Source organism: Carlito syrichta, unplaced genomic scaffold (genome assembly GCF_000164805.1).
Source record: "Carlito syrichta isolate Samal-C Ts95f unplaced genomic scaffold, Tarsius_syrichta-2.0.1 Scaffold304475, whole genome shotgun sequence".
NCBI lineage: Eukaryota > Metazoa > Chordata > Mammalia > Primates > Tarsiidae > Carlito > Carlito syrichta.
In genome coordinates this window covers 109,436-137,091 of record NW_007248571.1, presented here as the reverse complement: position 1 = coordinate 137,091, position 27,656 = coordinate 109,436, and the positions used below count along the sequence as shown (strand labels likewise).

General features: G+C 34.3%; 1 protein-coding gene across 2 annotated transcripts in view; it reads left to right on the top strand.

Moving 5' to 3' along the window:
- KCNJ3 (potassium voltage-gated channel subfamily J member 3) overlaps positions 1-26,961 on the top strand; it is a 152,949-nt gene extending 125,988 nt beyond the window's left edge. Inside the window, exon 3 of one of the 2 annotated variants that reach the window (XM_008060006.2) lies at positions 22,754-26,961. In XM_008060006.2, coding sequence (XP_008058197.1) covers positions 22,754-23,340 — 587 coding nt within the window. In that variant the 3' untranslated portion in view covers positions 23,341-26,961. The remainder of the gene's footprint in view (positions 1-22,753) is intronic. The other variant, XM_008060007.2, reaches the window with a different exon arrangement.
- Positions 26,962-27,656: the final 695 nt, after the last annotated feature.

Genomic DNA, 27,656 nt, shown 5'->3' with positions numbered 1-27,656 from the left:
TCACTCACCTCAGCCTCCCAAAGGCGCGGGATTACAGGTTGAGCCACCGAGCCCGGCAGTATTTTTTATTTGCATACACAGTCTATGGCAGGGAGCCTTGCTTTGATTACATGTTATAGCACTTTGCAGGAGCACATCTAGGTATGGATATTTCTTAATGTGTTTGTGTTGCCATAAAGGAATACCTAAGCTGGATAATTTATAAAGAAAAAAAGGTTTATTTGCCTCAGAGTTCTGTTGTCTATTCAAGAAGCCGGGCACCAGCATCTGCTTCTGGTTAGGGACTTGGGCTTCTTCCTTGTATGGTGGAAGGTGAAGGGGAAGTGCAAAGGTCACAGGCATCCCATGGTGAGAAGGAAGCAAGAGAGACAGAGGTGCCAGGCTCCTATAATTTTAAGAAATAGTGTTTGAAAATGGAATGGCTTTGTGCAAGTATCATATTAAATCCACCTCTGGGTAATTGACATTTTGAAAGTTTACTTTCTGTTCCTCTTGAACAATACTCTCTGCGTGTTCCCTTTGTCTGATGATGATGGGAACGTTTCTCCATTAAGATTCTGCCATACTCTCAAAAGAGTCCCAGACTTGGATCTTATATGATACTACTTTATAATATGCTCTACTTCTCCCATGTATTTTATGTACCTAAAGAATTGGTGTTTGAAGAAAGATTAAGAAAATAATATGTATTGCTTGAGAGAAGAAGCAGATTAAGGAGAATATGTAGCAGCCTATAAATAGATAGGGGCTGTCAGCATCAGAGAGAATGCAGTCCTTGTAGGCAGTATAAGCCATAGTGATAGCTTTAAATTATGAAAGATAAACATAATTTTACATTTGAGGAAACTTTAACATTAAATTAAAGTTTCTGAAATTAGCTCGGAAGACTTAGAAAATATACCTATTCCTTGTCTATTCATTTTGTGAAAATATGCTAAAGACACAGAAAAACAGATGTGCATATTTACACTTATGTGAAGTGAAAAGGCAGGGTATTGCCTACTGTGGTGAGCAGAGTGTTTAGAATATACAAATTTAAGGTGAATACAACTGTGGTTTGGCTATGACTTCTCATTCCACCCTTAAAAGTAATTTTTTTTAAGTTTTAAAAATCCCCTAAATTATGGCTTTATTAATTTCTGCAATCATGATTCAGGCTGAGTGCAGTGGCTCATGTCTATAATCCCAGCACTTTGGGAGGCCAAGGTGAGTGGATCACTTGAATTTAAGAGATTGATATGAGTCTGGGCAGCATAGCTAAACCTCATCTCTATAAAAAAATTTAAAAAATAAAAATTAGCCAGGCATAGTAGTACACACCTGTAGACCTAGCTACTCAGGAGGCTTAGGTGTGAGGATCACTTGAGCCCAGAGGGTAGAGGCTGCAGTGAGTCATGACTGTGCCATTGCATTCCAGTCTGGGCAACAGAGTGAGACCCCAATCCCCCCTCCAATTGAGAAATTGTTAGATAATAAAACAGATGTAGTGGTAAATCTTTATGTCAATATATATATTTTTTCATTATATGCATCATGGCACAAAAGGTCCTTCTATATGGCACAGTGAGACGACTGGAATATAGCGTGTAATCACAAAGGCTCTGCAGAATAGTTAACTCAAAGAACAGAAGTTACTTGTTCTACCACTTGCAAGCTGTGAGGCCTTGAGCAATCACGTAGCCTCTCTTAAGTACAGGGCTTTTCTATTTGCTTTTTTAAGTTTTAAAAATTTTAATTTTGAATATTAATGTACTTTATTTTCTAGGGAAGTTTTAGACTCACCACAAAATTGAGCAGGAAGTACAGAGAGTTCCTGTGCAATCCCACCCACATCCCACCCTCCCCCACTGTCAACATCCAGTATATTATGGCACATCTGTTACAATCAGTGAATTAACACAGATATATCGTAATCACCCTCTCATGTTCATAGTTTACATCAAGATTTATTATTTGTATTGCATATTCTAAATTTTGACAAAAATTAAATGACATATATCCACCATTATAGTATCAAACAGAATAGTTTCACTGTCCTAAAAAATTTCTGGAATTCCACCCTATTTATTCCTTTCTACACTCAAACCCCTGACACTCTTTTATCTTTGTACTATCTCCCTAGTTTTATTTTATAGAACATTATGTAGTTGAAATGATAGATCCTGTAGCCTTTTCAGATTGACTTCTTTCAATTACTAAAATTCATTTAAGATTTCTTTATGTGTTTTGTGGCTTAATATTTTATTTATTTCTACCCCTAAATAATGTTCCATTGTATGAATATACCAACTTTTTTCTTTCCATTCACCTACTGAAGGACATCTTGATTGCTCTGAGTTTTGGCAATTATGAATAAAGCTGTTATATACATTCTTCTGCATATTTTTGTGTGGATGTAAGCATTCAATTCCTTTGGGTAAAGAGTGCAGTTGTTGGGTCATATGGTAAGAATACATTTTGTTTTGTAAGAAACTGGCAAACAGTCTTCAAAAGTAGATGTATTATTTTGTATATACACCAACAATGAATGACAGTTTCTGTTATTCCACATCCTTACCAACATTTGTTGTTGCTAATGTTTTGAATTTTAGCTATTCTAGTAGCTATGTAGCAGTATCCATTATTGTTTTAATTTATAATTTCCTTATAACATATGATGCTGAACATCTTTTCTAATGCTTGCTTGTCATCTGTATATCTTTGCCATCTATCATTGTTGAAGTGTCTGCTGAGGTATTTTGCCCATTTTTTTAAAGTATAGGATTTTTATCTAGAAAAGAAACAATAACTATATTATAGGGATTTTAAAAATACAATAAGTCATTTAAATCTTTTAGCTTAGAACCTAGCATGTAACATATATGCAGTAAATATTAGATGAATTATCACCTGCACTTCATAACAACATAGTACATAATAACTCCTCTTTCCACCCTTAAAAGTAATTTTTAAAAAGTTTCAGAATGATACTTAATTACGGCTTTCTGAATTCTTATAATCAATTATTGTAATTGAAACCAAGCTCTCTCACTTCTCCCCAACCCACCAACCAGCTTCCTATCCCATTTTTAAAGAAGGCAGTACCTCCAGTGTTCTTCCTTTTGATTTGGATTAAAATATATCTATTATTCTTGATTCATCCCCTAAATGAAGACAAATTTGTCAATTTTTACTCTGGAACTTTTGTTAATAAAGATGTGAACTGGTGAATGAAATAGTCTCAGAACAATTTTGTATTCTATGTCAATATGTATCTGAGAGGATTTAATTATGTACATTCATGAATTTCTCAGGCTAATTGAAATATTACCTTGTTAACTTCTGAAATGCTTGTTGGGCAGAATAAAATATTACTTAAAATAACTGCATGACATTAAAATATTTTATAATATGTTTTTTGTTCAAAAAGTGATATATTTAAGAATAAACATTATTAGATCAAAGGATATTAAAATTGGAAGAATGCATAAGAATGTAGTTTCCTTTTTTTTAATCAATATTTTTTATTATGATATGTGGGGTACAGTTAAGAATTAGGTATACAAATATGCTTCGTTCAGGCACCCTTGTTGATAAGAGGTGTCTCCTCATCCCCAGACAGATATTTACTACCGTTAATCCCATCTTCCTTCCCCTACCCCCAATAGTTTCCCACCACTGTCAGTCATTTTCTTATAGTATTATGTTGGATGTTCAAGGTCTACTATATGAGTGAGAACATGTGATACTCAGATCTTTGTTTCTGTGAGAGATCACTCAGTATTATAGACTCTAGTTCCATCCAGGTTGCTGCAAAATTCATGATTTTGTTCTTTTTTATGACTGCGTAGTATTCCATTGTGTATATGTACCACATTTTTAAAAATCCAGTCCTCTTTTGATGGACAGCATGGTTTCTTCCAGGTCCTTGCTATTGTGAACAATGCTGCGATAAACATACGTGTGCAGGTATCTTTTTTATAGAGTGATTTGAGTTCTTCAGGGTATATTTCCAGTAGAAGGATTGCGGGGTCATATGGGAGGTCAATATTTAGAGCTTTTAGGAATCGCCACACTGCTTTCCACAGAGGTTGCACTAGTTTGCACTCCCACCAACAGTGTAGAAGTGTTCCCTTTTCATCACATCCTCTCCAGCAACTGTTATTTTTTGAGTTATTGATAATTACCATTCTGACTGGAGTTAGGTGGTATCTCATTGTGGTTTTGATTTGCATCTCCCTGATGATTAGAAAGGTTGAACATTTTTTCATGTGTCTGTTGGCTACTTGGATGTCTTACTTTGAGAAGTGTTCATATCTTTTGCCCACTTTACAATGGGTTTTTTTTTTCTTTTCAGCATGCTTGAGTTCCTTGTAGATCCAAGATGTTAAGCCTTTGTCAGACCTGAAGTTGGCAAATACTTTTTCCCAGTCTGTAGGCTGTCTCCCTGCTCTCTTGATAGTTTCTTTGGCTTTGCAGAAGCTTGTCAGTTTAATGAGGTCCCACTTGTCTATCTTATCCCTTATGACCTGTGGGTTTCGGATTTTGTTCAGGAATTAGATGCCAGTTCCAATTTCCATGAGGGTATGTCCTTCATTTTCTAAGGTTCTTATGGTTTGAGGTTTTGCATTTAGGTCTCTGATTCATTTAGAATTAATTTTTGTGTATGGGGATAGATAGGGGTCCTGTTTGAACCTTCTGCATATGGTCAGTCAGTTTCCCCAGCACCATTTACTGAATAGGTTCTCCTCTCCCCAGTGTTAGGTGGTGGAGGCTTTGTCGAAGATGAGTTGGTTGAGAAATTGAGGTTTTATTTCTGGAATCTCAATTCTATTCCATTGGTCTATATGCCTGTTCCTGTACCAATACCAAGCTGTTTTGATTATTGTAGCTTTATAGTAAAGTTTGAAGTCTGGTAATGTGATACCACCTGCTTTGTTTTTTTTTTTTTTTTTGCTGAGGATTGTTCTGGCTATTCTTGGTCGTTTGTGTTTCCATATGAATTCCTGTGTTGTTTTTTCTAGGTCTGAGAAGAATGTAGCTGGTAATTTGATAGGTATTGCATTGAATCTGTAGATTGCCTTAGGTAAGATGGACATCTTCACAATGTTGATTCTTCCAGTCCATGAGCATGGGATATTCTTCCACTTGTTTGTGTCATCTTTGATTTCTTTGAGCAGTGTTTTGTAGTTTTCATTGTAAACGTCTTTCACGTATCTGGTTTGGAAGATGCCAAGGTATTTCATTTTTTTTTGTGGCTATTGTGAATGGAATTGTGCTTTTTATTTGGGTTTCTGTTAGTTTATTATTGGTGTAAAGAAATGCGATTATCTTTTACACATTTATTTTATATCCCTAGACTTTGCCAAAGTCCTTTATCAATGTAAAGAGGTTTTTGACAGATTCTCTTGGGTTTTCAAGGTACACAATCATGTCATCTGCAAAGAGAGATAGCTTGACTTCCTCTTTTCCTATTTGAATATGCCTGATTGCCTTCTCTTCTCTGATTGCTCTAGCCAGGCCTTCCAATACTATATTGAACAGGAGGGGTGAGAGTGGGCATCCTTGTCTTGTTCCAGTTTTCAGGGGAGATGGCTCCAGTTTTTGTCCGTTTAGGAGTATGCTGGCTGTGGGTTTCTTGTAGACAGCTTTTACTATTTTGAGGTATGTTCTCCGTATGCCTAGCTGTTTGAGGGTTTTTATCAAGAAGGTGTGCTGGATTTTATCAAAAGCTTTTTCTGCATCTAATGATATAATCATGTGGTTTTCATTTTGACATCTGTTGATGTATTTAATTACATTTATGGTTTTTCAAATGTTGAGCCAGCCTTGCATCCCAGGGAAGAAGGCCACTTGGTCATGATGGATGATTTTTGAGATGTGTTGTTGAATCTGGTTTGCTAGGATCTTGCTGAGAATTTTAGCATCTATGTTCATCAAAGATATTGGCCTGTAGTTCTTTTCTTTGTTGGGTCTTTACCTGGCTTGGGTATCAATGTGGTGTTGGCTTCATAAAATGATTTGGGGAGAGTTCCATCTTTCTCAATCACCTGGAATACATTCAGTAGGATTAGTATAATCTCCTCCTTAAATGTCTTGTAGAATTCTGGTGGAAAGCCATCTGGTCCAGGGCTTTTTTTTGTAGGTAGTTTTCTTATTACGTAGTCAATTTCCTTGATTGTTATTGGTCTATTTAGGGTCGATTTTGTCTTGTTTCAACCTAGGCAGGTTGTGTGATGACAGAAAGTCCTCCGTTTCCAAAAGTTTTTCAAGTTTGTTTCAATACAAGTGTATGTAGTAGTCTCTAATGATCTTTTGTATTTCTTCAGGGTCAGATGTGAGTTCATCTTTTGTGTTTCTGATTGTATTTATTTGGGCTTTTTCCTCTCTTTTTCTTGGTCAGTCTAGCCAGGGGACCATCAATATTGTTTATCCTTTTGAAGAACCAGCTTTTTGTTTCATTGATTTTTTTGTATTATCATTTTGTCTTCTATGTCCTGAATTTGGGCTTTTATTTTAGTGATCTGGATTCTTCTGCTGAAATTAGGGTTTTTGTGGTTTTGCTTTTCCAGCTTTTTTAGGTGGCTTCTTAGGCTGTTAATTTTTGATCCCTCAATTTTCTTCATGTGCGTTTGTAGGGATATAAATTCCACTCTTACTACAGCTTTCATAGCGTCCCAGAGATTTTGGTAAGATGTTTCTTCATTTTCATGTGTTTCCAGGTATCTTTTAATTTCTGTTTTGATTTCATCAACAACCCAGGAGTTGTTTAGCATCATGCTGTTTAGTGTCCATGTCTTTGTGGGTTTTGGGGGGATCTTGTTGGTGTTAATGATTATTTTTATTCCACTGTTGTCTGAGAAGGTGCATGATAAAATTTCAGTCCTTTTAAATTTGCTTATGCTTGATTTATGGCCAAGGATGTGGTCGATCTTAGAGTATATTCCATGCGGTGATGAGTAGAATGTGTATTCTGTGGTCTTTGGATGGAGGGTTCTGTAGGTATCAATTAAGTCCATTTGATCAAGAGTCACATTGAGGTTTAGGATCTCATTGCTGATTTTTTGTCCTGATGATCTGTCTAGGGTTGTGAGTGGGGTATTAAAGTCCCCAGCTATGATGGTATTGCAGTCGATATCTTTTTTTAGTTTACCTAGGAGCTGCTTTATGAAAGTCAGTGCTCCTATGTTTGGTGCATATATGTTTAGGATGGATATTTCTTGTTGATGGATTGAACATTTTATCATTATGTAGTGACCTTGTGTATCTTTTTAAATTTTTGATAGCTTAAAAGGTATTTTGTCTGAGATTAAGATCATGACTCTGCCTTTCTTTTGTGTTCCATTTGCCTAAAAATTTGTTTCCCATTCTCTTACTTTGAGTCTGTGAGTGTCCTTTCTAGTGAGGTGAGTCTCTTGAAGGCTATAGATTGTTTCCTGGTGATATTTTATTCATTTTGACACTCTGTGTCTTTTCAGTGGTGCATTTAGTCCATCACATTCAAACTAATTATTGAAATGTGAGAGTTGATCCCTATCATAATGTTCTTACAGCATTGTTATCCTTCCTGTTTGTGTGTTATCTTTCTTTTGGTTTTAGAGTTGGATCATGTGTGTTTTTAATCTTTTACCTGTACTCTTGTAAAGAACGTTGTTGTTCTTTTTTTCTTTTCTTCTGTGTTCCATACTTTCTTAAGTGTTTCTTGTAGAGGTGGTCTTGTGGCATCGTAGGTTCTTAGGGATTGGATATCTGGGAAAGATTTCAATTCTCCCTCACTGATGAAACTTAGCTTGGCTGGGTAGGTTATTCTCAGTTGAAATTGTTTATCTTTTAGAATTTTGAAGATAGGGCTCCAAACTCTCCTAGCTTGGAGAGTTTCTGTAGATAAATCTGCTACTATTCTAATTGGTCTTCCCTGGGTATGTAGTCTGACCTTTTTCTCTTGCAGCCTTTAGGATTTTTTCTTTTATACCTACTTAACTTAGGTGATTTATTATATGTCTGGGAGTTGGTCTTCTCATTTGTTGTCTTGCAGGGGTTCTCTGAATCTCTTGTGTTTGAGTTTTTCCATCCTTGATGAGATGAGGGAAGTTTTCTTGAATGATTTCATGAAATGTTTGTTCCAGTGTGGCCTCTGTTTCTCTCTCTGCCTCAGGAAGGCCAATTACTCTTAGGTTTGGTCTCTTGAGGTGATCATTCATGTCTTGAAGGTTTTGTTCTGTCTTTTTGAGCTTCTTTTCTATGTTTTTGACAGTTTGGGTTAGTTCTGTGTTTTGGTCTTCAAACTCTGAGATTCTTTCTTCTGCTTGGCTAAATCTGCTTTCCATGCTTATTAGTTTGTTATTTATTTCCATCACAGTATTTTTTACTGCTGTTATTTCTGACATCAGTTCCTTCCTATTTTCCTCTTGTCTCGCCTCAATTTTTAAAAATCTCTCTATTAATGTTTTGATGTCTGGGTTTGTTGCATGTGACCAGTCATTCTGAGGGCTCTTCATTTTTTTGTTTGTGTTCCGGAATCTGTTTTCTCAGTGTCTGATCTCCCAGGCATCTGTGTGAGATCTATATTCTTCTTTTGGTTTTTCTTCATTTGTGTGCTTTTTCCCCCTCCCTACTTTTTCCTTCCCTCCACATCACCGTCTTCTTTAATTCTGTTATTCAGGGGTAGAGGGATTGTTTTTACTTCTGTTTGTTCAATCTTCTATTCTTTATGTATGTCCTCTTGCTTTGTTCAATTCTGCAGTTGCACTGTAGGTTGGGGGTGGTCCTTTTTGCAGTTTTGAGATTTACTTAAGGCGGGAGCTGTGATTCAAAATCTATCTGCAGGTCCTGGTATTCGCTGACAAGTGTATGGATAATCTGAAACCCACTTCTCACTGCCTTGGAATCTGTCCATGCAGCGGGACTGTAGGTTTACTCCCTGAAATAAAATGTGGTTAGCAGAGGGAAGAGAATGGAGCAGACAGTAGGGGGAAGAGGAGTGTGGAGAGAGAGAGGAGTAAGGCGGGGAAACAGGTGAGTGTATCTACAAATGGAGAGAGAGACCTAAACTGAAACAGATAAAAACAATAGACCACAGCTACAGACTAACCAACTCCCATACAGAAAAAAAAATAAAACATACAATGATGCTAACATACAAGTTAACCAACCACCTTATTGGTGTGCTGTTCCTCTATACAAATATATAGTTTACAGGGAGGAGGAAAGAGAAGAAAAGGAAGAGGAATAGAAAAAAAAGGAATAAAACAGTAGGAATAGAATTAAGTCATTAAACTAACAGAACCAATTGAGCACACTCTGAGACTTTTCGTTTAAGTCCAATGTCCTTTCAGCCCTGATTTCTAGCTGTCTTTTCAAGCTGGTAAATTAGTTTGCAGTTAGGGTCAGTTGCCCCTGGCCTTCTGTGAAGGACAGTTCAGATCACCCCCTGTTCACCATTCAAATCTGGCCTGTGTTTTTCAAGCTTGTTTCTCCCGTTTCGGTGTTGTCACCTTGAATTGCCAGCAGGTGGTGCTATCTCAGCTACTTGCACCAGAGGGGGTGGAGCCGGGCACGAGTCAGGCAGAGGCTGGAGATGGGAGCCTGCTTCAGGACGCACGGGAGGAGACCCACAGCTGGCAGGATGTCCCGGTGGCAGCAGAGGTAGCAGCAATCCCAGCAGATCTTGCCTGCAGGGGCTTCAAGGACTGAAGTCATAGATCGCCTCAGGCACGGATGGCATGCAATGCACTATGGCTGCCATGGAGGCCGCGGCAGTGCAGCAGCTGCTGTGACTGCGGCTGCAGTGGCTGTCCAGACTGCTGCGATGCCCCAGCAGTGGCCACGGCCGAGCTCCGTGTGAAGAGCTGGCTGCCAATTTTGGGATCTACAGGCCCCGGGGAGAGAGCCAGAAACCCTCTGCGTTCTCCTTTGCAGAGGGTTTCATAGACCAGGCTGCCCCGTTGCCATCTTGCCGGAAGTCAAGAATGTAGTTTCTGATTCTGAATGCCACAAAAATTAATACCTGTGGATATGTGTTAACATAAACTACCACAACATAATCCTTTTATCTACCAATTATTATTTATATCTAATCATTCCTCGGTGGAAATATGGCCAAAGAACTTGATTTCCAATATTCCAGGTGGATTAACTTACCTGACTTTCCTCTTTTCTCCTTCCTTGTTTAGACCTTAGCTATGGTATTTTGCAATATTAACACATCTTGGAATATTGAGCAGTTTTATATATTGTAGCTCAGCTTCATTTATGTGATATGGATAATTATGTTCATAAATTTCAAAACATTCTGCAAAGATATATATGATAAAATTTTCCTAAAAGGTCAACAGACCATTTGAGAATTTTGCTCTATATCTTGGCCCTTTATATTAACAGAGTGCTTGTAGACGGATCAATTTTTACTTTAAAACCTCAGAGAAAATCTAGATGGTCTTATGAATTGAACGTCATTTTAGTATCAATTTACAGAGTTCTGTTATCATTTATTTTTTGAGAATGTCAATTTTATGGAAATAACTGTTTGCATCCCACATCTGTTTACTTCAGCATTTTATCTGACTTTTTCTTGAAGTGATTTCCTATTTTTCCTTGAAATTGAAGTAAATTATAATAGCTAATGAGATGAAAAACCATGTAGTTTAGGAAACCTTTTAATAATTTGTCTTTATATGTTTATGTCATGGCAGAAAATTAAATTTCTTTGTAACACTTGTCTATACATGTTCAAACCAATAATTCATAATTTTAAACTACACGTGCTAAAACATTATATATTTGTGATTATTGGTGTGATATTGCATTTTCACAATCAAAATAAAAGGCATTCAGAAATAGTTCCCTATGAAATTATAGGGAATTTATTCTTCATCTAGGCTCTATAAATAGCATAACTGCAAAATTAGAAGCAAAATTCTCTGACCTTTTACTGCAAAGCATAGAACCAGAACAACTGCTGAATTGCAAATATTTATTCAGGCTCTGTTCTGAGCCTGAAAGCAAACAAAATGTATTTGAATTTCTGCCAAAGGAGATGTTAAAAAATAGCTATAGTTTGTGATTGAAAAAGATGTGGCAGCCTATATAAAAAGTAAAACTCATGAGTTGGGGGAAACAAGTTTAAAATTGTCAGTAAAAATAGGTATATTGCATTTTGAAGGTGATCAATTATAGTTGCTTAAGGTATAGAAATTTCACTAATGCTGGGCTCGATAGCTCAGCCTGTAATCCCAGCGCTTTGGGAGGCCGAGGTGAGTGGATTGCCTGAGCCTGCGGGTTCAGGACCCATCCCGGCAACTTGGCAAGACCTCATCTCAACAATAAAAATGAAAAATTAGCCGGGCGTGGTAGCGCATGCCTGTAATTCTGGCTACTTGGAAGGCTGACGCGGAAGGATCATGGGAACCCAGCAGCTCGAGGCTGCAGTGGCCGGGAGCGGCTACTGCACTCCAGTCTGGCTGACAGAGTGAGAATTCAACTCAAAAAAAAAGAAAGAAAAAGAAAAGAAATTTCACTAACACTTTAGATTCAATCGAGGTCAGGTGTTTAAGTGTACAAAAATGTTCAGTTGGTATAATTATCCTACAGTTGATAGGTCAATGAAGATAAATTCAATCTCTTTAGTAAATGTGTCTAGATACACATCAATCTGAGCATAAATTGATAGAGGAGTAAGAAGAAAACTAACTGGTCATCATTGAATGTGATTTATCAGCAAATTCTTACTTCTTTCTGTAAAAGTGATTTATAATTTAAATACTTATGAAATATAATTTATTCTGATATCCTTTCCCCTTCATTGGTCAATAAAAGAAGCTCATAGTATAGATGTTTCAGAGTTAATTAAGTTCATGAGTTTAACCAATTAACATATCATTGTCTTAATGCATAAAAATGATCCAGATTGACATACTGCATATATTTATTTTATTAATAATTAAATTTCTTGCATTTTTGTTGGTGAACTTCTGTAGTGGTGGTAAAGCAAATTAGTGTAGTGATAGGAATGGAAGATCTACATCATTCAAAAAGTTGACTTCACCTTCACTAACATTTTTAGCCTTCTTGTTCTTTCTCTTCCCCCATTCCTCCTGCTGTCTCTCCTGAGGAATGTATGAATCATTTAATACCTGGCACAATGTTGGATAAAGAGTGAGATAAGATGTATAAGAGCTCCCTTAAGAAGTTTACTCCAATCTGAAATGTGTCTGTAACTGTAGTGACTTAACAAATAGGAATTGTATCTTAAATTCAAGTAGAACTGCCTATGTCTTTGCATGTGGTTTTCACACATTATAGTTATTGACCGTATGGCAAACTACTACTTGTCTTCTAGACTAGGTTTAAAAGTGGAAGTAGAGATGGTTGACTTTTTTCACTCTGCTACCCTAGTACCTGATAACTGAGCACCTACAGAAGTGTTTGGCAGAACGGAGATGTTTAATAAATTAATAAATGTTTAATACTATTGCTGATTGAACTTAATTTTGTATGTCATTGAGCCATTTACAGTACCTAGCCAGCAAAGGATATGTGTGTGCTTTTGAACACATGTCTGTGGTGACAATTTGACATATTTTTAAAATAATAAATTAAAATAGAGAAATCAAGAAAGTATTTCTAGAATTAAAAGCATTTGATCTGAGCTTTGAAAGGGAGGAAATATGTCAACAGGTGGAGAGAAAAAAGAGGCCATGCCAAGCAGTGAAAAACACCATCCAAATAATATGAATGGAAAAATAGTATTTTTATCTTATGGAAAGGTCAATAATTCAAGAAAATAAAATAACATGAAGATAAAAATCTCTGACTCTGGAATGAAGGGCTTGAGTTTGTATCTTGATTGCAGCCATTTCTTTTGTGACTTTGGACAAGCAACCTCACCTCTCTGTACTTCAGTATCTTTATCAGTCCCTTGAGAAAAAGAGCAGTACATACTTTATAGGGAAGTGTGGACAATTTTGCAAAATATACATAGAAACACTTAAGATCTGGCAAATTTTTGTGTGAGTATTGTTGTTAAGAGTATTTAAGAGATGAAACTGTAATGGTAGCTTACAACCAGATTTTGAAGGAACTAGGAAGACAGGCAAGAAAATTTGGGGTTTATTTTTATTTCTCGTTTAAATTGTATTTATTCATTTTGAATAAGCATCACATTGTAAAACATGACATTGTAAAGCAGTTTTAGTAATATCTTTAAAACCCGAATAAGTTAAGCATTTAATTATTGCAGTTTGTATGTAATATTTAGAAAACGTTGATATGTATATTATTGCTTCACACAATATTTCAAAATATTTTTCTTGCCTATGACTAGGGATAACATTTACAAAAATTACTAAATTCTAGCATCACATGGAAGACTTTGGTTTGTTTTTTGAAGCTAGAACTTTATTATATTTTTCTGATGTTAGTCTTGTAGTATGGAATATCCTTCAACAATAATTTTGTCATATCCCAGTGTATAGGTATATATTATATTATGCCTATACTGTTCAGATATCTTGAAAGCTAAACATCCTATCCTATTAGGATAAAACAATAGCATGAATTTATTTATGTAGCTATTGTTTGGATTCTTAAAAAATAATTGACAATGCAAGGAATTATGTTTTAATAGATGCTATAAAGGAAAAGCAGAAAAAGGTGTCTAAGACTGGAGCATTTGAACTGTTAGATTAAAGGAATGATAATCATGCATAATCAACGTTTGTATACCTAACCCTAAATTGTACCCCACATCTTTATAATTAAAAAAAAACACAATATATACACAATGGGCTGCTATGCAGTCTTATAAAAGAAGGAAATTCTATCATGTGCAGCAACATGGGTTAACCTGGGGACCTTACACTAATGAAATAAACCAGGCATAGAGAGACAAATACTGATGTCACTCATATGTGGACTCTAAAAAAGTTGAACTCATAAAAGTAGAGAGTAAAATGGTGGTCACCAGAGGCAGGAGATGGAGGAAGGAGAAAGAGGAGTTGTTCAAAGTTTCAGTCAGACAAGAGGAATACATCCTGGCATTCACTGTACAGCATCATGACTCCAGTTCATAGCTATGTATTTGTACTTCAAAATAGCTAAAGGAGGAATTTAAATGTTCTTACCATAAAGGAATGATAAGTATTTGAGTGATGGTGGTATTAATTAGCCTGATTTGATCATTTCCACAATATATACATGTCTTGAAACATCACATTGTACCCCATAAATATACACAGTTATTTGACAATTATGAATAAAACATAGAGATACAAATAAATAAGGGAATGATAATCAAATGAATGTCAATTTGGCAAATTCTTTAATGCTTCTATATAAAGTAAGAGAAGAAAACTGAAGGTTGTGCTTTGTCAATGCAGCAGAGAAATTAATCATATTTTAGAGAAAGTTGAAACTACAAAGATTAGTCAAACTTGTTCAGTGCAGACCAGGTTGATAGTGATAGTAAGTTAGATTCAGTTCAACATATGCCCTTTCTCATATTCCAGAGAAGTATAGATAACACAGTTTATAACAAATTAACAGATATTAAGAAGGTTAAAACTATTTCATTTGCTTTGAACTGTTTCTGGGAAATTAGCTTATCACTAAAAAATTATGTATAATGTATCTAAGGTGACCTTTTAATTAATTGGAACCTTAATAATAATAACTGATACTAGTGGCCAATGATTGAGCCTTTATTATTTACCAAATAATATGGTAGATACATATATTATTTATATAATTTATAGTTACAATAACTTTATAAGTTAGATAGTACTATCCAATATTATAGATATGTTATAAATATTATAGATATCTATATTTTATAGTAATCAAAGTTCAGATGATTTACGCTACATGCCCAAGATCTCACTAACAGTGAATGGTTCAAAGAGGAACAATTTCACGTTTATATTCAAAGCTCATGTTCTTTTGCTTAATGTTTCCGGTATCTCCTAAGTATGCTTTCATCAATATGGTTATGAATTCCCTATCATATTTCCTATTTGACATTGACCCTTAGCATCTACACTTAAAAAAAAAAAACCTAACATTTTGGTTTTTTGGTCATTATTTAAAATCTATTTATTTTATTTTGCTCTGGGAACTTGGAAACCTAAAGGAATTATAGTTGCAGTATTTATTGCTAAATTTATTATTGGAGCTTTATTTTCTAGCAAATCTATTTGGCCTCTTCTTCTTATTTTTTCTTTTCTCTTTTTCTTCTTTTTATAAATTCTTTGACCTAGCTTGAGCAATAATGGCAAACTGATGTCTGAAAACACATTGTAAGACCAAATGCTTTTAAATAATAGAGAATAATACTGGATTGCATGCCAGAAACTTCCACTTCTCTCTCAAAGTCTGTCTTGAGCAGACTATGTTGAGGTTTAAAGGGATTCAATTTATTTGAAAACTTCACTTTCTGGAAGCAATTTATATATTCTTAGTGGCTTTGCAGCCTAAATCCCAGAAAAGCCTGTTGCCAGTAACCTTAGTTTTATTGAACAGTGATGAATACAATGTCTTTATGTTTTATAAACAAGATTTTAGAAGAAAACATCATATACTTCCTCAGAAGGTTTATATTTTTAAATTTGGGTTCAGTTCAGTGCAATACAGTAGAGAGTCTGCAGAGAATGCCAAGTAAGCCTTATAGCTATTATATCTTGGAGGGATGGGTGAAATTTTGGAGGTACTTGAGAGAAGAAACAGTCCTTGTTTAATAATCCTCAGAGCAATATGTAGCATGGATTAGGAAATTAATTTGTGATATACAGCATGTTCTGCATGCTAATCTATTAATTGATTCCGTTATAAAAACAACAACCAATTTGAAGGGAAAATAGAGAGGATAGATTTAGGGGGGAAAAATGTTACCTGGTTAAATTTTGCAGGTTTTTTCCACGTGTGTGTGTTTGTGTGTGTGTGTGTGTGTGTGTGTGTGTGTGTGTGTGTGTGTGTATGAAAGTTTTAGTAATATAGCCTGAATTTAAGAACTCATCTGGGAGATAATTACTAATATTTATTGTGTATACAATTTACATATGTCACTTAATTTTATTTAATTCTCACAATATTCATGTAAAATCAGCAGACTGAGCTGCAATTTACTGATAAAGTAACTAAGACTTAAAGAGATTTACTAGCTTTTTCAAGGTCTCATGTTGATTAGTGGTGGATCTGGGATTCAGTGTTTGATGTTAAGTAGATCTGGTGTTAAAACCTGTGCTTTATCCTCTATGCAGTAGGCCTAGGGCTGATATGACCTGCTGACTTTGGACACTATAATATCAGCTAAGACTGTCTCATAGAATCTCCTTTGTTCAGATCATTATGGTGATGCCTAAAGGTTTTGTCTTCCAATAAATTCCAGTATAGCTACATGTGCATATATACCCACACACATGTATTCATACAAATATTAATTTTTAAATCTGTGATCAAGTTTCAATATACTATCACTAAGGAAGTCATGAGGTAGTAAAATTATGGATTAAGAGCTGAGGCTTGGAAATCAGCATGGGTTCTGGGCTTAATTCTGCTGCTTACTCTATTACTTGAATTTTTCAAACCCTAATATTCTCTCTGAAATATGAAAAGAATAAAATATGATTCAAAGTGTCACTATCATGGTACAGTGAGGTAAAATATGGAAAATCTATATAGCATAATGTTTGGTACATGGTTAAATACTCAATATATTATTAATATTGTCAGTATTATTTTTACTGTTAATAAGTAGCAATTTTAACCAACAGGATAGCAAAAGCAAATTTGTTCTTGTACAATAGGAATATGATTCATTTATTTTAATTCTTAAAATTTTACTGATCATTTTGGCTTTCCATACTTTTCTAAATGTAAAAATAACTGCAATAAATATAACTAATATTTATTAAGATATTGCTAAATATATTACATACAACAGCTCATAAAGTTATTTCAATGATCCTAGAACATATGTGCTGTTATTATTATTTTAAAGATTAGAAAAACTGAGAATCAGAGATGAAAAGCACTTTCCCAAAGTTAAACACTGTATATGGTATGGCTGGAATGTGGCTACTTACTCCACAGAGTTGTGCAGAGTGTCTCTGGTGTTCGTCTCTATAGATATGATCATTTCTTTTGTGCCTTGTTTTTATCTTTATTAAAGCAAGTCTGGTCTGCCTGACCAGACTTTATGCTCTTGTACCCAAAATCACAAACTTGATGCTCTTGTATCCAAAAGTTGACCCTTTAAGTTGGATATTAATTAACTATATTTCTAATCCTAAACTTCCTCTTGATCCTTCTGTAGACTGGACAGTACCACTTGATAGAAAAGATAGTAAGATAGCATAATCGAGGGATTAAGAGCATGAATTCCCAAATCCTATTTCTTAAGCTCAGATTCCAGCTTTATCTCTTTGTGATTTTACTCTCTTATAACCCTCTGTGACTCTGTTGTCACCTTTAGAAAATACTCTCCTCAAAGAACTGTGAGGATTAAGGACTACTTGTAATATAAGTGAGCTACTTGACACACAGTTCTATACAGATACTATCATTACATGGATTAACTGAAGATTTTTTTGCTGTTGCTTTTATTTAACGCATGCATGATAAAACAGCCACAGCTGCCATTACAGAAGAATGGTCCCTCTCTCTCTCTCTCTCTCTCTCTCACTGACTCTCCCTCCCTCTGTCTCTTGTTCCTATCTCCCTCTTTCCCCTCCTCCCTCCCTTTTTCCTCCTCCTCAACTTCCCCCCTTCATTACTATTTCCATATTGGGTAAGGTTTAGATAAAGCCTCTGCTGTGCAGAAGCTATTGATTTGTGATATTATCTGTGTCACAGCATCTGGACATCCCCCCTTTGCCCCGTGGTTATATTGTTTTTAACCATACTGCACCCTCTTGTGTAAGTGACACATCTGCCATCTCTGACCAGGAGAGACAATGGAAAATAACTGAGTTAGCAGTATTCTGAAAGTTTAATTAAGGACTTGTCAAATAAGAACTCACTTTGTCATTTTCACTTAAAAACCTTTCAGACCTGTTCTTTGAGTGAACATTCAATTCAGGTAAAGGGATGAACTTAATGCAGTGTAAAGGCAGAATCAGGAAAGGGAAATGTCAAAAATAAAGAGGTTAGACTACATGTCTCTACTATTTTAAATAGACATATTCATGCTGAAATAAATTACATTAAACAATAATATATACCCTTTTAAATCTATGAATATTGCAATGCACAGAATGAAACCTTTTTTTTGCAAAATGTTTTTTAATCTAAGGATTCAAAAGTCCCAGCTATTTCCAGTAGCAGCATCTGTTGCTTTGCCAGTTTCCACAGAGATGAGCTCGTGTTGATTTTCACCACATTTGTTCAAGTCTGGAATCTGGTTAAAACATGCAAACAGTTGTGTTGCCGGCTAAGAGGTGCAATCACATAGTACCCTTTGAATAATGATATTTACTTGCATTTATCTTAATCCAAATGACATTTGTAATTATGAATCTAAGCATGGATTATTTTAAAATAATTTGAGTTTGATTAAGAAATGTAAAGTAAAGCATTCTAGAAGGAAGAATGCTATGGTACAAGCATGTTCTTAGAAAACAATGATATCTACTTTAAATCTTCTCAATTGAAGTTTGCATTTTATTTTTTCAACACCATTTTGTGTTAACGTTTATAAAAAGAAGTAGTCTCTTGATTACATCTCATCTTAGTTCATTGTCTAAGCTACAGATTGACAATCATAGACATTTTCCTGGTACCTAATTTATAAATCCTCCATATTATTATCTGTGTATTCATTGCAAGTTAATAAGACCCTGAAGGTGAAAGCAGATTTTAAAACTGTGATGTTTGTGGATGGGAAACATCTGTCATTTTTGCACCTACATCTAATGAAAGTGTAAAAGGAGAAGCAGAAGAACAAACGTCCCAGTGCTGGCAAATGTTCTTGGTATAACATAATATTATAATTGATTTTAACCATTCAAGCCAAAAAGTGTACCCCAAGCTTCCACGCTTAATCTCCTCTGCTAGTAAGAACACTTAGGTGGAAAATATTGAGAAACCCTAAAAGTTGAGAACATGAGTAATGTTATTTTTTCTCTATCTTTAAATATTTTGAATGTTTGCCAATTTTAAAAAGGAATTGCTATCTGAAACTTAGTGATTTTTAAATGTAATGTTCTATATTACTAATATGAATAAATTACTAACATGTAAAAATTTCCCCCTTACGTTAATGCATTCCTACTGATTCTCAGAAAGAACAGGAAATGCAGTGATCAGTACGGAACAATAAAAACACTGGGCATTGTCTGAAAACCAAGCAGGGTGTACCTTTTACTTTCAAACTCTTAACAGATTTATAAGAGAGGATATTGTTATATCTAGTTTACTACAGAGAAAGCAGACACAGAGAACTTTAGGTAATTATCACAATAAGTAGTGGTATTGACAGCCAAATTCATAAGTATTTTAATCATGTGTAAGATGTTACTTCACATATATCAGTTAGCTGTAAAAAGAATATAAAAGTTAATTTTCTATAGTAGAATCCTCATCTTACTTTTTAGTCAAAATTATGCACTAGCATTTCAATAATGCTTAAATGCTTACAGGTACTTTAACACAAACAAACATCTGAATACCTGTTTTCACTGTAGATATCAAAGCATCATAAGTATCTTAATAATCAATGGCCTGTTTTCTCAAAGTTAAAATTTTATAAGCTTTTATTTGCCTCATTTTTTCCTCCATTTAAGTGTTTCTAGTTCTTTTATATTGCTTCTGATAACCCTCGAGGGCATCAACAAAGCAAAGGAATCCACAGTGTGATATGTGGTTATTATCAAAGCAGGGGAAGGATCTTGTGTTTTAATTTCATATTATTTTTCTAATGTATAAAAGGAGAGGCACCAGCCGGGCTCGGTGGCTCAGCCTGTAATCCCGCGCCTTTGGGAGGCTGAGGTGAGTGGATTGCCTGACCCCGCGGGTTCAAGACCCGCCTGGGCAGCGAGACCTCATCTCTACAATAAATCAAAAAATCAGCCGGGCGTGGTAGCGCACGCCTGTAGTTCCAGCTACCTGGAAGGCTGAGGTGGAAGGATCGCCGGAGCCCAGCAGGTCGAGGCTGCGGTGGCCAGGAGCGGCTACTGCCCTCCAGTCTGGGCGACAGAGTGAGACTCCAACTCAAAAAAAAAAAAAATAAATAAATAAATAAATAAAAGGGGAGGCACCAAAATAAAATGGGCTAAGATGGTGATAGTCATCAAATTTCATTTCAATATTTCTTCTGTGATTGTTAGAAATAATCATAATCTGAATTTACTGTAAATCGATGTATACATTTACATTAATCAAAGGACAAACCTACAAACATCTTACATTTTAAAACACTAAATTATATTGAGTGTGCCCTCATTTAGGATAATTCTGTCTACCATCAATTTTCAATGGTTAATTTAAAAAATAAAATAAAATAAGGTCAGAAGGAAGTACTATTACTTAGTAAAAATATATGCATGACCCTCTTTTTCTTAAATGTAAACTTATCTTACACTGAAAAGACTTCATGAGAAAGTAAAGTGTGCCTCAACATTATTTGTTTTATTTCATATCTTAGTTGATTTGTTTTTGTTTATTATTCTAGGAATGTTTCTATATCTTCAAATTACTCAAAATAAAACTGAGTAAATATATCAAAAATATACTTTTAACTTTTTCTGAGTAGGTTATATTCTATATTTTTATGAAATATTTTGTTAGTATCTGCAAAATTATTGGAAAATGCAGAATGCTTCTAAGTAATTCTCACAAATTATTGTTTAGACTTATTTCATTATCTTCATATATAAATGTTTCTGGGGGCTATTCCTGATATAAGATTGATTGTGAACGCTGACATTTGGTCACTGTCAGAGTTGCACCATTGCAAAGTTAAAGTGAAAAATTAGATTTCTAACTAAAATATTAGAAGTATTGTGCCAAAGTAAACCCAAAATAACAAAACAAACCACACACACACAGAGAAAGTAGAATGATGCTAACATCTTTTTTTCTACAACTTACTGGATCTGTGCCCAAGAAAGGTTAAGAGTCTTAACCTCTCTGAGCACTAAGTTCCTTATCTTTAAAATGGACAAAAAATATCTTCTTAACAGGCCTTATTGAGGATTAGGGGAAAAAAGAGAGTAAGAGAGAGAGAGAGAACTTAACACAGTGCCTGCCATATAATAGCCATTTATTTTCTACTTAAATTTCTTAAAAAAATTTCTTGAAAAAATATGGTATATAGTGATAACAGTGAATTCTTTGGTGATATATAACTGGCAATATTTATAAGGCAAGATTATTTTTGGAAGGATTCAATGAAGGATTTAATTTATATGCAATTTGGTTATTTAATTATGTATTTTATCTTAGTTCTCTGTACATATTATATGTGTGATTACTAGTCAGTGAGAAAAAAAGGCAGAATATTCTTTTATCCAAACTATGCCAAGCTTAAAAACAATAGAAATTACTTGTAATGTGATGGGGGAGAATTGAAATGAATGAAGAAGGATTGTTATCACTTGCTTAAATTATACTTAATTTACTGAAGGGATGATTTTTTAAATTAATCATTTTTAATATTTTAATAACCTTTATTAGACACCTATAGAAAAAGTAAAGAAAATCAGTGAATTTTGATACTTGCAGAAAATTGTGTCTTTTCACTAATATAAAGCAGAAACTCAATATATGGTTTTAATTTATTCATGTACTTCCAGTCTTCCCAAAATGAATATTCAGAGGTTGACTGGTTTGATAGTAACTCAATCGAAATAAATGATTTATGAAGAGAACAAAATTAAGTAAATCAGAGTACCATGATGCAAATGATATCCAAGCAGTATAATATATATAAATTGCAAATGTTTACATCTGATATTCAGCATCTAGTTCCAGATATTCCCAGCAGGAATGGAATTTGATATATCACATGGCCTTGATCACTGATTTTAAGTATATGGAGTTCTAAAACTTGAACAAAGGTTTATTCTGGTCTTATAGGTCTGGAAGTATAGGAGAACCACAATGATTTTCCAATATCTATCATAGAAATATTTTCACCGTTTTAAAATTTATAAAGTGCTTGGGTGGGTTATCTTTGATCCTCCTACCTCGCATAGCAAGCCTTTGCTGTGGGAGGAGAAAATTGAGCTCTCATTTATTAAGAACCAACTATCCATAGACGTTATATGACACATTTTGCATTTCTGTATATGTTATTTCATGCTCAGAGCAATTCGATGAGACAGATGTTGTTTTCCATGCCTTAATCTACAGAAGAAGAAAGTAATCTTTCCTAAATTTAAGCAGTGGTAAAGTTTGAATTCAAAGTCAGGTTTGTTTTATATGTTTGTTTCTTGAATGATAAAAAACAATTACTTAATTTCACTCTTATCTCCTTATAGAGATGCATATGTTCTGAAATTATTCTATGCCATTTTTGCTTTTGGTTTATGGATAATAATTATGTTACAGTGCATTACTCTTCAGACATGAACAGTATCAACATCGTGTGTTTTTTGTTGGAAGAAAATATAGATATCCATGCAGTTAACCTACAGTAAAACTTTTAAACTACTCTATTATTCAATCTACTCAGATAAACAATCCAAAACCTAAACAAGAATGTAAAATGAATTCTTTAGGTCAAAATAGCTTTGCATGTGCTTCCATTATGCCTAATTTATCAAGAATTTCCTTTTACTTGCAGGGATGACTTGTCAAGCTCGAACATCGTACACTGAAGATGAAGTTCTTTGGGGTCATCGGTTTTTTCCTGTAATTTCCTTAGAAGAAGGATTCTTTAAAGTTGATTACTCCCAGTTTCATGCAACATTTGAAGTTCCTACCCCACCGTACAGTGTGAAAGAACAGGAGGAAATGCTTCTCATGTCATCTCCCTTAATAGCACCAGCCATAGCTAACAGCAAAGAAAGACATAATTCTGTGGAATGCTTAGATGGGCTAGATGACATTAGTAAAAAACTTCCATCTAAACTGCAGAAAATTACTGGAAGAGAAGACTTTCCCAAAAAACTCTTGAGGATGAGTTCTACAACTTCAGAAAAAGCATATAGCTTAGGAGATTTGCCCATGAAACTTCAGCGAATAAGTTCAGTTCCTGGCAACTCAGAAGAAAAACTGGTATCTAAAACCACTAAGATGTTATCTGATCCCATGAGCCAGTCTGTGGCTGATTTGCCACCAAAGCTTCAAAAGATGGCTGGAGGAGCAGCTAGGATGGAAGGGAATCTTCCAGCCAAATTAAGAAAAATGAACTCTGATCGCTTCACATAACAAAACACCCCCTTAGGCATCATTTAATGTTTTATTAAGTAATAGTCCAATATTTGGCTGACAAGGTAATCCTCCCTAAGGAATCTGAAAGGTTTATTTTCCTCCCGTTCCTATAAGCATATTTGAGAACTTTTTCTTATCAAGTATTGCTAATAGGCAGAAAGCAAAGTTATGAAGGGGAGATATCATAAGGAAGTTATTAATGGGCATGTATTATCACATCAAGCATGCAATAATGTGCAAATTTTGCATTTAGTTTTATGGCATGATTTATATATGGCATATTTATATTGTATATTCTGAAAATATATATATATATATATTTAAAGAGGAGGTATTCTCTCCAACATTTCTAACATATGTATTAAGCCAAACATGAGTGAATAGCTTTCAGGGCGATAAAAACTACATATATGTGTGTGTATGTGTGTATGTATACATACATATACATATATACATACACATACATACATACATATATATCTTATAAAATTGTGCTGTTTTGTTCAAAGTTGTAGTTCTTGTGCATGTTTACTTTATTAGACTAGGAAGGCTACTGGCATTAATTATTAATACCAAATATTTTAGCCTTAAATTATTTGTCATTTTAAAATCTGATTTAACATGTTCTGCTGTTTAAGGTCTTGGGAGGTTTTCAATTGTATTTTATATAAGCGAGTCAAACAACTTTGTGTTACTTATGGTCCCACAAAAATATAGCCATTATATATTTAACTTGTAAATTTTAGAACATACCAGTACATGGTATGTCACTGAAAATTTCTTATGATTTAAAAACATTGCTAGTACTGGGGAGAAATAAATGTTAATTAATTTGAGGATTAGTTCTTTCTGGGCTAATTAAAATCTAGCGTTCTGTTTTACCTACAATCTAATACAAATATGAGCTCTGAACAAATGCTGAATCATTGTAATAGTCAGTAGCCAAGTTATATTGAATCTATCAGAATCTGTGTGAAATTACATAATTAATGATCCCTGTTTCAAACTGAGTCAATTAGAAAGATTTTCATTCCTTTTCTGGAAATTGTGTCCATTTAAAAACCAATCATTTATCTTTAGGAAGATATGACAATGAAATGAAGCAGATGATAAATATTTATGCTTAAAATATGTATGTCTAATTGAGTCTCTTTATTCTGTTTTCTTGTTTATGGTATTTGTTGTAACAGGATAGACTTTTTCCTTACCTGGGGAACCTATCTCATGCCTGTCTCTCGTAATTCAGGAAGAATGTTTTGAACAAACTTGAGAGAAACCAAAATGAGATGAATTGGAAATATCTTACACACAGTTTTTTTGGTGAACGCTGATTTTATTGGTGTCATGGGTCCCTGGTTTACCCAAATAATTTTAACAGTACTGTTTTTTTTAACCCCAGAATCTGATATTTATGACTCATTAGCAGGATTGAAGTTATTGATCAGTAGAACAGTTTCAAAATTAAGATTTAGAATGCAGAGATTTTAATGAAAAATTAGAAATGATCATTATCAGAATATCATGGGTTTTCTTAGAAAACGTCTTTGGGTTTTGCAATCTAAGTCTGTTCAGAATTAAAACACTTATTAATATGTAAATCATTATTTGCTGGTTTTACAATCCTGTAATGATTTTATTTTTGGCAAATTATTACATCAACAATTCTGTCATTGACCTTAATTATACCTTCTGGCTACCTCTGATTCAACCAAATTCTGTAGGTGCAAACATATACCAGGGAATTGTTACTGGCAAAATGATCAACCTTGAGCATCCATCCACTGTGAATAGAATGGGTTGTCCTACCCCTAGATCAGCAAACTTCTTATTTGCTGGCTATAATACTGACAGAAAGAGAAAGGGGTCCACAGGGCATAGTATACTTAGCAGTGGAAAAACTGCATCGATCATTTAGTCCAACAACTTAAAACTAAGTAGAGCCATAATTTACTTTGGAGAGTCATTTTAATTTGTCTTTGGTACCAAGACAAAGATGGAACCAAAAACAAACTCTCCAAATGTATACACACATTCAACAAAATTTCTGCATGCCTTCTATGTCATGGGCATTTTTTAGTTCCTGGGGATTTGGATGTGACTAAGTCAGAGGTGGTCACTGCTCACCATAAACACTGCATATCAGAAGGAGAGCATAGAGGAGACAGACAAAAAACAAATAAGACAACTTCAGATAGTCAAAATATAAATTAAGAGAATGAAAACAGTGTAACATAATGCACAATGATTGTGTGGATTAAGAATTGACTATTTTAGATGATGTGAATGACTTGGATAGTGGGTAACATTTGAACAGAAACCTGAATGATGAGAAAGAGTTTACTGTTGCCAATTAACCTGAGTGAATTATCTTATTTTATCTTTTCCACATGTTCGTGGGAAGGGTGTAATTTCTGCATGTAATTGCAGTTTAACTCTTATTTCTAGGTTGATCATAGATCTCAGTTTACCCAGGAAAATTCCAGTTTATACCTGTTGTACCTGTGTAATTATTAGTAGCACTCCTTTTTACTCTTATAATGTCCTGGTTTGGATCATATATGGTAAAGTTTTTGTTGAATCTAAATTATGAAGTCCGATATATTTGGATAAAAATAAAGAAGTGCTTTTCTTCTCCTTTTGCTGATTTTTTTTGACACTGATCATTCTAAGCAAAATAATCTCAGTTTCATATATTTCAGCCTGAAGGGTTTCTTACTAAAGTTATTTCATGTAGCATTTGTTCAATATATACATGACATGTCTCTCAGCGATGAAAAGTTATGCATTTTATTGAATGAATTAAAAATTCAACCTCTGCTATTTCCATTTCCGGAAGTTGTAACAGTTCAAATTAAAGAAAGTAAAAGTCAATTTAAGCCAAAATAATTTTCAGCCCACCAGTGTGGTGGCTATTAGAAAGAAAAACATCATGTGATCATCGAACTAAATAACTCTACTTAACAACTGGAAACCAGTCGCTTTTTATAGCATTTTCATGGTATAGCTCCTGTTATAGTAAAATATTTCATTCTATTTATCAAAATGATGTAAATAAAATAAATGCAATTATTTTGATAATGCCTATCTTCAATTAAAATATTATTTTCAGCAATATGTGAATACACTTTTGTAAATATATACAAAATGAAAAATAAGGATATTTTATCATTAATTATTTCTGAAAAAATCTTTCTTCTTAGCTGTTTTAAATTCATTCATTTATGGCATAAAATATTATGAAAAGTATTCAGTTGTATCAGTGCTCCAAAGCCTATTTGTCTGAAAAGAATGGGCTCAATGCATTATTTCTACTAGAAGAAGACTGCGGTCACAGGGAAGCTGACTTACTTTCTATTTGTATTTTAGGCATTTCTGCCATTCCATACTATAAAGAGGATTCAGATTGACTACACAGCGTATCTGTGAGCTCTATTTAAGAATTTATTATTGAATTACATTGTACATATATAAATTAGTATCAAGCTAATGGCATTTTCTGGCATGCAACCTATGAATATTTAAATGTACAAGGTCATTTAGCTTACAAAAATATAAACTCATGTATTCAATACTACAAGTTCAATTTTATAAAAACTATATTAAACTTTTGAAACACGATTTGGGTTTAATTTTCAGTGTGCTCATCATTTTTTCACTCTCCAACAGTACTCACATTTCTTGACTTAGTTTATCATACGGCTCTTAATTCCTGAAAGACAATGATTTAATCCATCAAAAGTCATTACTTGAGAATTCATTTTATTTTAGCTCCTTCTTGATGACATGCTTCAGCAATATAGAACATGAATTTAATAATGCAGATAGTTGAGATCTGTGTTTATTGGAGGAAGTTTCATGACCATCTTGCCTTTTACTGAACCAGTGTTTTAAAAGCCACAGTAAGTAAAGCACACAAATGTACAGTTTTCTTGATTTTGTTTAAATGCCAAATCATCTATTAATTAAGTGTTCAGTTTTTTCACCTGAAAGTGATTCATAGAAAACTGTGTTCCTAACTTTAAGTCAAATGAGTTCTATGATATGTAATGTGCCCAACCCCAAGGCACCTCACAAATTAATTTAAAAAGCAAAGTTGCTGAAGTTACTGACCTAGTGAGGTTCAGAGAAGATAGTCATCATCATTTAGTAGAATTGTTAGGAGTTTTTTTCCCCCCAAATTGGGATTTTTTTTCCCTTTACTTTCAAATCATGGATGTTTCAGAATATCTGGGCTGTGTATGACCAGCGAATGCTATAGAAAATAAATATGATAGGGCCCAGTATACCTCCTTGCTTACTAAGAATCATATCCA